The 13,456-nt window shown below is 37.2% G+C and overlaps 1 protein-coding gene across 2 annotated transcripts in view; it reads right to left on the minus strand.

Moving 5' to 3' along the window:
• Window positions 1-13,456, minus strand: part of LMLN (leishmanolysin like peptidase) — a 57,543-nt gene that overhangs the window by 19,185 nt on the left and 24,902 nt on the right. For both annotated transcript variants that reach the window (XM_069064979.1, XM_069064980.1), the window contains exons 7-12: window positions 10,862-10,967; window positions 7,415-7,509; window positions 4,968-5,085; window positions 4,280-4,387; window positions 2,615-2,691; window positions 163-273 (exon numbers count right to left, since the gene is read on the minus strand). In XM_069064979.1, coding sequence (XP_068921080.1) covers window positions 163-273; window positions 2,615-2,691; window positions 4,280-4,387; window positions 4,968-5,085; window positions 7,415-7,509; window positions 10,862-10,967 — 615 coding nt within the window. The remainder of the gene's footprint in view (window positions 1-162; window positions 274-2,614; window positions 2,692-4,279; window positions 4,388-4,967; window positions 5,086-7,414; window positions 7,510-10,861; window positions 10,968-13,456) is intronic.

Raw genomic sequence — 13,456 nt, forward strand, 5'->3', positions numbered from 1 at the left:
CAGAGAACCTGTAGAACATTTTTTAAAAAATGTTCTAAATTTTACTAATCATTTTCACAGAACCTAATAGCTATACACTTGAAAAGATTTGTTATTTTAGGTTCAAGAAAATCAGAAATTAAATAAATAACCACATAGAATTTAAGGAAAACATTTTCTTACTTTTGTTTTTGCTGATCAATCCAGAATTTACAACTCTTCATAACAAAGTCACAGCCCTTACCACGGCCCCAGTCCAAGGTCTCAGCCATGCTGTAATTAGCTTTATACCAGCTGTGAAAATATTATAAATAAGTTAGCTATCATTCCTGTGGTTTTAGAAAATGTTTGCTACATCCAGCACAAATCTCAAGAATGAAGTAAATAATCAAGAACTGTGTTCTTAATTAAGTCAATACACTTTGGTAAACTGCTATGATCAGAAATCATTTACTGAGCACTGTATTCCGCTTCAGTCTTGTGATCTGGATTCTCATAGTTACAAGATACTCTTCCTACTGAGTTATACAAGAATAAATTTCTTGATGGCAGAGGGAGACGGAGGGCTAGAGAGTGCTAACCAGAAGTATTTTAGCACAGGGAATGGTGGGACTGGGGAGAGAAGAGAAGAAGAAAATAGAAAAGCACTGGTCATCTTGCTCCCCCTCCAAACTAACTCACTGTCCCATACCTTCTGTCCCAGCGATCCTGACAACATCATGGTTATTTAAAGCTCCACAAAGAAAGACATCTCAGCTATCCTGATAATGTCTGCAAAAATCCAGAAACTGCAATGTCACATTTAACACAAGAGACCGATGGCAGACCAGGCTGTAGGTGGAACTGTCATTCTCTGCAAAAGTTACTACTTTGTACCCTCTAAATAATACTGCCCATCGACAATTACTTGGAGATCATCCTTTCCGCATTCACCTCCCTGTTGCTCAACTGCTATTTTATTAAGAGGACATAACCTGAGATCCTAGGACCTCCTGTAGACAAACCTTAAAGAGCTATTTTTTTTTTTATTTTGTGAATTGCCATGTAAAAAAAAAAGCTGATGAGAATACTGAGCACACAGTGTAAGTGGTTCACAAACTCAGTCTTCTTTTCTGGGGTCCCTCCTTCCTCCATAGTAGAGGCGGTAGATTTTAGCTTGGTTAAGAATAAAACATACCAGCAAAAAAGCTTTCTATAGAGTTTTTATTTCTGTAGGAAAAATGTTATTTTCAGGTATTCCCCTAGACACACAGAAATACTCTTCTGATCCAGTGCAAAAAAAGCTACTTAAAAGCTCTGCCATTTTTTTAAAATGATTTTTTTTGGCCTTTTTTTTTTTGGAGGGAGGGAAAGCAGGACAATTGGTGTTAAGTGACTTGCCCAAGGTCACACGGCTAGGTTTGTGTTAAGTGTCTGAGGCCAGATTTGAACTCAGGTCCTCCTGACTCCAGGGCTGGTGCTCTATTCACTGTGCCACCTTAGCTGCCCCAAAGCTCTGCCATTTTGATGAACAAAATATTATAATGGGCCACCACAGAGGCCTCCCACACAGTGCTTCTCATCCTCCCCATTACTGACATCAAAAAGAAACACAAATAGCAGTGGCTAGGTAGCACAGTGAGAGCACTGGCCCTGGAGTCAGGAGGACCTGAGTTCAAATCCAGCCCTAAACACTTAACACTTACTAGCTGTGTGACCTTGGGCAAGTCACTTAACCCCAAATGCCCTGCCCTCCCCTCTCCAAAAAAAAAGCAAAAAAACCCACAAATATTTATAAAAGTGGAAAGAGCAGGGAGCTAGATAGGACACAAGCAAGGTTGTGGGGCCTATTCTTGATTGGACAGTTTGCTTCATGAGTAGTGATAGGGAATGCTATAGGTTTGTTTAGTCATTTCAGTTGTATCTGACTCTTTGTGACCCCATTGAGAGTTGTCTTCGAAGAGATACTGGAGGGGTTTGCCATTTTCATCTCTAGCTCATTTTACAGATGAGGAAACTGAAGCACACAGGGTTAGGTGACCTGTCCAGGGTCCCATGACTAAAACGTGTCTGAGGCCAGATTTTAACTCAGGAAGATGAGTCTTCCCGACTCTAGGCCTGATGCTCTGTCCATAGTACCACCAAAGAATTATGAGGGGAGACAACATGTACATAAATCAGAATGAACAAAGTTAGTAAAAAATAAACACAAGGTAAATTTTTTAGGCAGAGGGTAGTAGGAGTTGGGAAGATAAGGAAAGAATCCATGTAGAAAATGTTATGTAAGCAGAAAGAAAGAAAAGGTAGGAGTAAAACAGGAATATATGTATGAAACACTATTTAGTCAAAGGCAAAGCAGTGCTCACTAGATGAGGACCATTTATTTCATCCTGCCTCATTTCCATCTTTACCTAGGCATGGTGTGGAGTGGTCTCTGGTTTCATTCAAATTCAAATATAGACCAATTTCAAGTTATCTGTTGGACACACACACACACACACACACACACACACTATTTAAATGACTAATTCTGCTTCAAAGGTAACATTTCAATGTTAAATATACTCAAAAGTTCACCATATCACAATGTCATACCACAAATCCTGGTAGACAGTTAACTCAAGAAACAATATATCATGCCAGGATCTTATCTTACCCCGTGTCCTCCATTAATGCTAAGGTTATTCGAGAGAGGACTCTATTTTGAGTGTGAGAGCCGGTCATTGCTTCATTCTGAAAACCACAAGAAATTTAGTAAGTCACAGAAAAGAAGTAGCACCAAGGTTGACCAAAGTCTTACAACAAACATTTAATTTGAATTGCCTTAAGTCAATTAACCCCTCAGGAACTAAGATCATCATCTGCAAAATGAGGTGGATGGACTAAATGGTTTCTATGGCTTTTTCCAGGTCTAAAATTTTCTGAGATTATAATGATCATTATCTTTAAATTATGAGAGAAGGCAGTTTACTCACTTAAAACTGAATCCCCCTCCCCCCATAAATTTTCGAAAACAAAATAGCACTTAAAAGAAAGGAAATCTTTCTTTTTCCTCAAACCTTTTAAAACTTCTACCATGGATGGCTTTCCCTAGAATGACAGGCTAATGACATTTGCAAATAGGCCAAGCAAACACAAATGTAACTGCTTTTTAAAAAAGAAATACTTCTAAAAAAAGTCTATAATAGATAAAGCTTTCTCTTGGCAAAATAAAGCAAAAGGATGAGGTAATGATCGAGCTGAGGGGATAGGGGCGGCCTGGGGGGGACCTGCAGTGCCAGAAGTTGTATACACAGGAAATGATATAAGGAAAAACAGGGGAAAGGGAGGATTCACTTTGGTTTGAATTACTTGATTAATTTCTCAGTAACTCTCAACTCTGAGGAGCTGAATTAACACATGGCAACTAAAAACAGGTGCATTTTAATGCTATTGATTTTTATTGCTCTAGCTCACAGTCCAGAGAAAGGAAGTTGTTGATGGAAACACCATCTCCTCAAGTTCTCCACCCCAGTGTATAATCTTTATTTCTGCCAAAGTGCGGCATACTAAAAAGACTGACCTGAAAACCAAACCAAACCTATTTTTAGGGAAAATATCCCTACTTCCATACCTCAGGGTATGGAATATATGGAATATATGGAATATGGAATATAACTTCACTAGAATGGTATCCTTTCTACATACTGCTATTTCTCTATGCCTTAGTAGATAGCCTTTGTGAATTGCTCAGGCCTAATTAAATCATTACTTGTGACCAACCCTCTGGCTATAAAACCATCTGTACTTGGTCAGGCTGGATCTCAGATGCCAGAAAAATAGCATTTTGCCAGGTCTCTATTCAAAGCCTTTTCAACTTAATCAAGGACTTGCAGAACTGGTGTCATCAAAAACCCATTAAACCATGATGAGGTATCAAAGAGTTACTTTCATGGAATTTAGGGGAAAAGAAGGCACAAGGAACTAAAAAGGCCCGTAATAACAGTAGATGAAACGTTTCAATAATTTTCACAAGTTTCCTATCTCATCTTATTTAGGGGTTATGCAGATTTCTCATTAGAGGACTGATCTTGGTAAATATTAAACCTAATACTACTAACTCTGGTAACAGCTTTTTAAAAAATTTTTCATTAAAACTGACCTCTATGGGACAGCTAGCTGGCACAGTGAGTGAAGCGCTAGCCCCGGAGTCAGGAGAACCCGAGTTCGGTTCTGGCCTCAGACACTTAACACCCACACAAAAAAACTAGCTGTGTAACCTTGGGCAAGTTACTTAACCCCAACTGCCCTCCAAAAAAGGCAAAAAAAACTACAAACTGACCTCTAATAACCGTTTTTCCCAGTGGTTCAGCTCAGTGCCTAGACCACCTTGATTTTCAAGTTCCATTCCTTCCAGAATTGGACAATTAAAATGTTTCCGAGCTTCTTCCTAAGAAACAAAGCAAACACAAACCTCATTAAATTATTACAATATGCGATACAATTTTTATAATTTTATAAATAGCAAGAAGGATGTTGAATTTTTCATTGTAATGGAAAGCAATATTGAGGAAAAATGGCATTTAAAATAAATCTTCTATGCTGTCACAATCATGTTTAGTATTTTTCTCTTTCTACCTATTATATTGTGCCCTTGCCCATTTAAAGATTTTGGTTTGGGCTATCAATTTCAAAAAGGTTACAAATTTGTCTGCTATATATTAATCTTGCTTAGAAACAACTTCTGTTCAATTGCAGCCTATTAATTTATGGTCTTATTTTGGATACTTTTGGTGTGTGTGTGTGTGTGTGATGGGGGAAGGATTAAGGAGTTGAGTTCTGGAACATGCAGATTTCCATTTGCCAAGATTATTGTACTATATTTACTTCATATTGTTTGTTCCACTAAAAACTATGAAATGAGACTCCAAAGTTCAAAGAATTTGAAATGATAATAGCAAATTAAACGCCAATAACTGGTGAGGCTGGTAGATAGTTCAAAGAATAAGAAATATTTTAGCAATACTCACAACAACACGGGGTGTTACAAGAAGAAACACACTGTGCGGGATCATCCTACTGCCCTGAACATCCCATAATCTCTCCAGTTTTCGAACCACCTTATCACTCCACTGATATAATCCAAGACTAAAATTAAAATAAAACATTCAATTTTTCAAATTTATAAATATATTAGGTATAAAAGTATGCATAAGAGTTAACCTAGGTTTCTTAGAAAGCTATTACTAACAGTCACTTGCACCAAATAGATGCCATTTTCTTTCTTGTAGTTATTTTTGACATGGTCTATGCAGTTTGGCATTCTGTCTCTGACAGAAGCACCAAGAAGCACCATGAAAAGGCCATGACTCTTCTCTTCAATATCAACTGTGAAGGTCAGGGACTTAGGGATATATCCCCATTCATAACACTTTCTCTTAGTAACTAACATTTGTTGTTTCTGTTCAGTCATTCCAGTCGTGTCCAGCTCTTTGTGACCCCATTTGGGGTTTCCTGGCAGAGATACTGGAGAGATTTGCCATTTCCTTCTCCAGCTCATTTTACAGATGAAGAACTGAAGCAAATTGGGTTAAGTGCCCAGGGTCACATAGGTAGTAAATGTTTTGAGGCCAGATTTGAACTTATGAAGATGAGTCTTACTGACTGCAGGCCCAGCTCTCCATCTACTATGCCAACTAATTGCCCCCAAAACTTATTTACTAGTAAGTATTTAGAGTAACTATTATCTACCTAGCATGATTTCCTCATTTTTATAATGTGAATAATTGTTGCACTACCTACTTTAAAGGTTTATTATGAGAATCAAATGAAATTAGATTTGTAAAGTGCTTTGTAATTGTAAAGCACCATATAAATGTAAATTTGTATTTTTATTAAGCCTGTCCAACGTTCCTGGATGAAAACACCGAGGGATATGTTTATGTGACCTACAGATAACAATAAAGAGGGGAAGGATAACACTGTATACTGTCATCTCATCAATTCAAAAGTCAGCTCCAATGATGCAGAGTATAAACCACCAATGCCTGTCTATCCTGTGCAGCTCCTGTGTTGGTCTTCCTTAACTGTGCCCCAGGGATGCACCCACCGTGCTGAGGCCTTCCTCACTTTCTCCTGACACTGTGGAGCATTCTAGGAGCTCCCCTCTCATCACATGACGAGCCCCTAATCTCTCTCTTTCATATAACTCCCTGATACCATGATAAACACTTGTTCCCTAAAGGCTTGCCATATTGGCAAGAAGACAGTGCAGAAACCCACTTAGCTTAATCTACTTTATCTCAGAACTCTAAAAGTCAAGTGAGCCCCAGCCTCACCATAGCAGGGATTACAAACATGCATTACCAGACCTGGCTCACCTATTCCAATTTTAAATGCAGCCTATAATCACACTGGCTTTTTTGATTACCATATTATACATACTGTTGATTCATATGCAAGCTTTTATCAGGTCTTCAGATGGTTTGCTGTTTATCCATGCATCTCCCTCTTCTTATGCTTGTGAAACCTCTATGGACTTTAAATTTATTCCTATTAAATTTCATCTCATTAGATGGCTTTGGATCCTTTCATGCAAATACAATAGCTATCTCTCTATGTCTTTATCCAAGTCACTCACAAAAAAAGTTAAGCCACACAGAGCCAAGTGCAACTTCCAAGTCAACATCAAACCATTAATGGCTTATCCATTCAACCAGTTCCAAATCCATATAAAATGCACTCAGATAGCCAACATCTTTTCTTCTTATCCACAAGAACAACAAAAACTTTTTAAATGCTTTGCTAAAATCTAGGTATGTTTATTGCATATGTCATCTGCATATCTCAGACATGGATCTTTGATAAAAAGTTAAATAAGTGAATGAAAAGGGCTTCTTTTTTTTTTTCAACACAAGTACCAGGAGAAAGGAGAAATGAACTAGCAATACTCAATACTAAATGAAAGAGAATTATACTTAAAAATTGAGAATTTGGTTGCTCTCAAAGTTTATTCTGAAAGTATAATTTATATTGATATTTATTTGTTAAGTATTAGCTTAAATTTAACTATCTAAAAATATAAAAGGTATGGAAATTTATGGTTACAAATCTATGACCAGTGTCATAGAAATTATGGAACTATTTAAAATAATTATTAGAATTTTTATTTACTTTCAGTACAACTGAACCTGAGCATATGTTAATCTTTGTTCATTAAAACATTCCCTAGGGGTGGCTAGGTGGCACAGTAAATAGAACACAGGTCCTGGAGTCAGGAGGACCTGAATTCAAATCCGGCCTCAGACACTTAACACTTACTAGCTGTGTGACCTTGGGCGAGTCACTTAACCCCAATTGCCCTGCCTTCCCCCTCCAAAAAGCAAAACAAAAAACAAAAAAAACCCATTCCCTGAATATATACTTAGGCTTAACATTTTTTACCCAATGAAAGAAACAAAAATGAGAAAATAAATACCTGCTATTAAAAGGGGGTAAACCACTTGCATATCTTGAAGTCAGAGGTTTTCCATCTTTATCATGGTAGAATGCAAAAAGCCCAGCAGAGAAACCCTATTAAAAAAAACAACAACAACAAAACCATGAATTATTTTTATGATACAATTACATCAACTCTTGGACAAACGTCAACTTATTATACAGTAACCACGACACTAAAAATGACTCGGCTACCCCCCTACTTTATAGTTCTCTTCTGTTATCAGACTTTCAGCTTGGTAAAATGGGATGAGAACATGGTAAAACTTTATTTTTTTATGAAAATAAAAAGTCCAACCAGGGTCACAACTGCTTAACTGTTCTCAGCAGGTTTCACTCCTTCTCCTTCCTTTGGGGAAACTAGCACAGGCGGCCTTGGGGAAAAGTATGGTCTATACTGAGTCACAAGATTCAGGCACCCACCTTACGTGCAAGCAAGGCTTTGGTGCCCTGAGGGTTTCCATTTATAATTAGAATAATAACCATTTCACATGTATTCTTAGATGCTTAAATTTCAACCTTGGAAAAACAGAAATCCCATAATGTTTTTTAGTACCATAAATTATTTGATAAGAAAGGTTATTTCCTAACTCCAGCACAAAACAAACCATTCTCACTATTGTTTCAATTTATCATGACCTAGTTTACACAACTAGAATGTGCAATAGCTAATATTCATAATTGATGGATATTATTTATATAATTAACTTAATTCAACAAATTAATTAGGCAGCTTGTGTGTGCTGGCACGTTTCTTCTCAACCTATTTGTTTAACTACTGGCTCTTGTGTCATTAGGGACTTACAATCTAAGTCTACTCAAGTAGCATTTATTATTTTGTCCCTACAACACTACTGGGTTTTTATATCGTTCTGATATGCTAAGACAACCTAATGCAAATTACTAGAATGAGAAGAGGAGAATTATAAAACTGAAAAGATAAGTAAAAATCATGATTATGGTAGAATTAAGAAAATTAACTTTTAAGCACATCCCTTCTAACAGACATTGAATACATATTTTGTCATTTTGTCACGTTGAAAAATTTTTACCAGCCAATCTCACATTCATACTGTATTCAGTACGCAAATAATAGATGTGGGCATCTACAACCTTATATATGTACATATTGTACATGTGTTGGAGGAAAGGGGATGTGTGTGTGTGTGTGTGTGTGTCTTTCTTTATTTCTTTTAAGAGACAGCATAGGATAATGCAAAGAACATTGGTCTTGGGAGTCAGGAGACCTACATTTGAAGCGTGGCTCCAAATATAAAAGCTATGTGACTTAGAAGTCACTTAAACTACTTGAACTGATTTCATCATCTGTCTTCTACTCTGAGGAAGTCATAAGTATTTAAAATACTATATCCCAGGATAGGGGAAATGCAAAACATCTATGACTTGGGAGATTTAGGGAGTTGCCTAAGGCACAGGGAGATTTGAACCTCAGGTCAGACCCCAACACTCTATATCCCCTCAGGCTTCTCTCTAATGTGCTATACATAAAGGTATAGCCTGACAATTAATGATAGTAATCATTTTAAAATGAACTGTCTACATAATTGGTTTTTAATGAATAAACCAAATTTTTTTCTAGGTCCTGAAACCCTAGGCCTAGGCTTATTTGTAGAATTATTAATATTATGATAAAACTACAACCAAATATTCCCTTTTGATCTTTTTTGCTTCTCAGGATATTAAGCTTCTATAACAATACCTTCTTAAAATACTTTCCTTTTCAATGACTGGGAGATTCTATTTCACAGGTTCATAAAGTGAAAACATAATTTTATATTTTCATAACATAAAACATAATTATGTCTGAATGACTTTATGAAGCAAATTCAGCATTACCTTAATTTGCTAAATCAAGGTAGTTTCATCTGGTTTAACTACATTTTTAATGATTAAACATTTTGGAAATTATGTAGATAGAGTATCAAATCATATGTACAAGATACAGAGTATGTAGGGAATATGGAATAATGGAAAACATTAGTTTATAGTTCACTAACATTTGTTTTCCAACCATGAGTTAAGAAAAGAATATAAATACCAGAGCTGAGATTATTTATATTTCTTGTCTCTCCATCCTAGGCCTAGCACAGTGCTTTTGCACATAACAGATACTTAATAAATGCTTCTCAAGCTGAAATGAGTGAAGTCTATATGCTCTTAAAGTGAAAAACTGCCAAAGATTCAAGGGTGTTTTCTTTTAATTTCATGATATTACTCCATTAAATACGTAAGCTCTCCCTAATTATACTCTAATTAGGAGGAAGGTGTTTACAAATTAGTGAAAAACCTGGATCATAGGATACTTTGAAAAGTTCTATTTTAACTGCGTTTGGGAGGCTAAGGCTGGTAGTCTCCTTGAGCTCAGGAGTTGTGAGCTACAGAACTAGGCCTGGCATCCACATGGTGAGCTCCTGGGAGATGAGCACCCCAGGCTGCCTAAAGAAGGGTAAACGGGTCCATGTGGGCCTAGGAGCAGCAGTGGGCTTGACCCCAGGAGTGGCTGCTGCACTTGCAGCCTTGGTAAGATAGAGACCCAGTCTCAAAAACAAAATTTTTTTAGAATGCAATTTTATTACTTTTAAGCCCCCAAGTAACTACAAATAGACTACCAAAGTTTTGCCTAGTCAAGGTCAGAAAGATGCTTGCTTAAATGAATATATACAAATTATGGAAAAGATAGGAAAGTAAGTTTTTAAAAGTAGTTTAGATTAATTTCTTAGCAAATACATTCCTTATAGATAATGCAAATGCATACATAACCCCATCCTCATCCTAATTATAAAGACTCTGAATTAGTAGAATCTTAATAAAGTTTTATTATGGGGCAGCTAGGTGGTACAATGGATAGAGCACTGGCCTGGTGTCGTGAGGACCTGAGTTAAAATTGGCCTCAGACACAAAATTACTAGCTGTGTGACCCTGGGCAAGTCACTTAACCCCAACTGCCTCATTAAAAAAAAAATAAAGCTTTATTATACACAAATGTAAGGACATATATAAAACGTAAAATGTAAGGACAAATGTAAAACCCCTTGGTTTTACATTAACAATAATTTATCAAGATAAAAGAGGAAGAAGCAAGGGATAAGAGAGGTAACCTTGACAAAGTGGCTAGGAGACCTGAGTTTAAGTGTCCCCTCTGACTCATACTAGTTAATTGAGGCTGGAAAAATCATTTAATCTCTCAAACAATTCTCTAAGACTACAAGTTACAGGCCAAATGCCTATCTGCATTGGCAAAGGGCATTTCCTCACTAATAGTGCTCAACACCAGCAAAATTTTAAATACAGTATCCACCCCCCACCTCCCATTCCCACCCCCCCCCCAAAAAAGCAGGAGATTAGAGTACAAGGAAAAGAGTAACAGAATATATAATATGACGCGTCTTCAAATAACAACATTTACCAAGGCATGAATAATCTCATGTTTCACTGTTGACAACATTCCAATAAACTCCTGAGGTTGAGTAGAAATCATATTTGGACATAGGTTAGCATATCCTGCTACAGGCCTGTTAAAAAAGATAGCATGTTATGTGTTAAGTTGCAAAACAACATTAATTCATGATTTTACTCAATTAGTGGCTACCATTCTGAGGCAAAAGAAGGTTGCTAAATATAAAACACACGTTTGTGCCAGAATATTTCTTACTGTCCTCTCCCTTAAGGAACAGACTTTTGTATGTTTGTTAATCATAGTATCAACAATCAATCAATAATCTATTAACTGCTTACCATGTATCAAGTGCTTAGGATACAGATACTAAGAATAAAACAATTCCTATGCTCAAGGAGAATAAAATGCAGAAAGATATAAAGAAAACAGAGAGAGTCATCCGGGATGGAAACTCTAGCACTTGGGAGATCAGAAAAGGCTTCACATAGAAGGTGGTGGCTGAATTGCATCTTGAAGGATGTGAAGGAGTCTATGGGACAATGGTGAAGAGAGAGTTAACACAGGCATGAAATATGTCTAGTGTACAAAGACTGAAGATAGAGTGCCATATATGAGAAACAGAAAGAAGGCTGGTGTGGCTGGATCACAGAGTTCAGGAGAGCAGATAATGTCCAGAAATATTGGAAAGGTGGTTAAAACTAGATTGTGAAGACCTTTAGAAGCTAAATTTGAGCAGGTGCTTAACAAATGCTAGTCGACTAATCTGAGAGGCAATATGAAGCCACTGGAGTTACTGAGTAGGACAGTGATACAGTCAGATATATATTTAAAATACAGTCACTTTGGCAGCTAAGTGGAGGCTGAATTACAGTAGGGAAAGACTTGTGGCATGGCCTGACCCAGAGTGATGGGTGTGCAAATGGAGAGGTCAGAGGTAAGTGACGTGGAAGTAGAAATGGTGAGATGCTGAGATCTAGTGACTGACTAGATGTCAAAGTTCTGAATCTGGAAGACTGGGAGGAATGGTGGTGCCTGCCCCAGAAATAACTACATCTGGAAGATAGGTGGGTTTGGGGAAAATGTGAGTTTGGTATCGGATGTTCTCAGTTTAAAATGTCTCTGGGGCATATACTTTGAAATATCTGTTAGGCCACTAGTAAGGAATGAAACTAAGAGGATGTACGAGGTTTGAATACATAGATCTGGGAGTCATCTGCATAGAGTTGATAGTTAAGAACCATGGGAATCAATGAACTTACAAAGAGAAAAAGTAGAAGAGAAAAAAAAAGGCCCAGGACAGAGCCTTGGGGAATACTCATAAATAAGAAGTGTGATACAGATCATGAGGAGCGGTTGTACAAAGAGAAGAGCCAGGAGAGAATACTATCATAAAAACCCCAAAGTATCCAGGAGGAGAGAGTAATCAACAGCACCAAATGCAACAGCGGGGTCAAGAAGGATGAAAACTGAGGAAAGACTAATGATGTGTAAGAGAAAAGAAAGAAACAGATGGGAAAACTGTTGTGGAATAAAACTGACATGGCTTGGGGTGAACCTAAGAGAGAAAAGTCAAAGATGACTCCTAGCTTTCAAGGCTGACTAGAAAGATGGTGTACCTTCAACAGAGATAGTAAAGTTTGAAAAGGAAGTGGTAGGGAGGGAACATCGCTTTTACATGTTCTGAGACTGAGATGCCCACGGGCATAAAGGTGATGATATCCAGAAGGTAGTTGGAAATATGGGAATGGAGATCAGGAGAAAGATTAGGTCTAGACATAAAGCTCTGGAAGTCACCTACCCTGAGATAACTGAGCCCATGGAAGCAAAGAAGAGTCCATGAAGCAGGAAGTGGAGGAAAAAGAACGTATCCAGTAACGACTGATGGGAAAAAAAGAAACCAACAAATCCTACTTTAAAAAAAAAGAGAGTCTGATCTTGGTTCTCTCCTTCAGTCACACCACTGTTTCTAATCTAAGAGCATGGCATTTCCCCATGCCTCGAAGGAAACAGAGTAATGATCCACCCTGGAGCAGAAAGAAGTCTCCTTGATTACTTCAATAAATTGGGAATATCTCTTAGTTACACCTTTGACCAGTGACAAAGGAGAAATTTTGAAGGGAGAGGTCAAAGGGAGATTGACTGGTTTTAGGAAAATCTTTCTCCAAGGGTATGCCATCAACATAAATGATTACTATTCTGTTTGATGAAACAAACTATTAATTGAACTTTTCTTTGAGACCTGTAACTATGTTTTATCGAATTGTGTAACCACGTCTATTGTTCAGGAATGTTATATAACTCTGACTCCAAAATAGTCTGGGTTAGAGAAAGGTTTTCAGAGCCATTAGGTGGCTTTGTCCATCTTTAGTCCTCTCTCTAAGCGAAAATTCTTAGATTAGAGCAATCTAAAATGAATAAGAATTGTTTCTGACAGGCTTGTGCCCACAACCCTGAGTAACCCTGTGTCCTTTCACAGTGGGGTAGTGATAAGCAATGCAAATAAATAAAAAAGGAAGAAGCATCAATAAAACATATAAAATATATACACAGAAGAAAACAAAACAATTCAGAAAGAAACACAAATGGTAATTTTGTCACTACCTT

This window comes from Petaurus breviceps, unplaced genomic scaffold (genome assembly GCF_028583685.1).
Source record: "Petaurus breviceps papuanus isolate PSGF00001 unplaced genomic scaffold, PetGlider_PUasm1.0 90654, whole genome shotgun sequence".
In the NCBI taxonomy this organism is placed as follows: domain Eukaryota; kingdom Metazoa; phylum Chordata; class Mammalia; order Diprotodontia; family Petauridae; genus Petaurus; species Petaurus breviceps.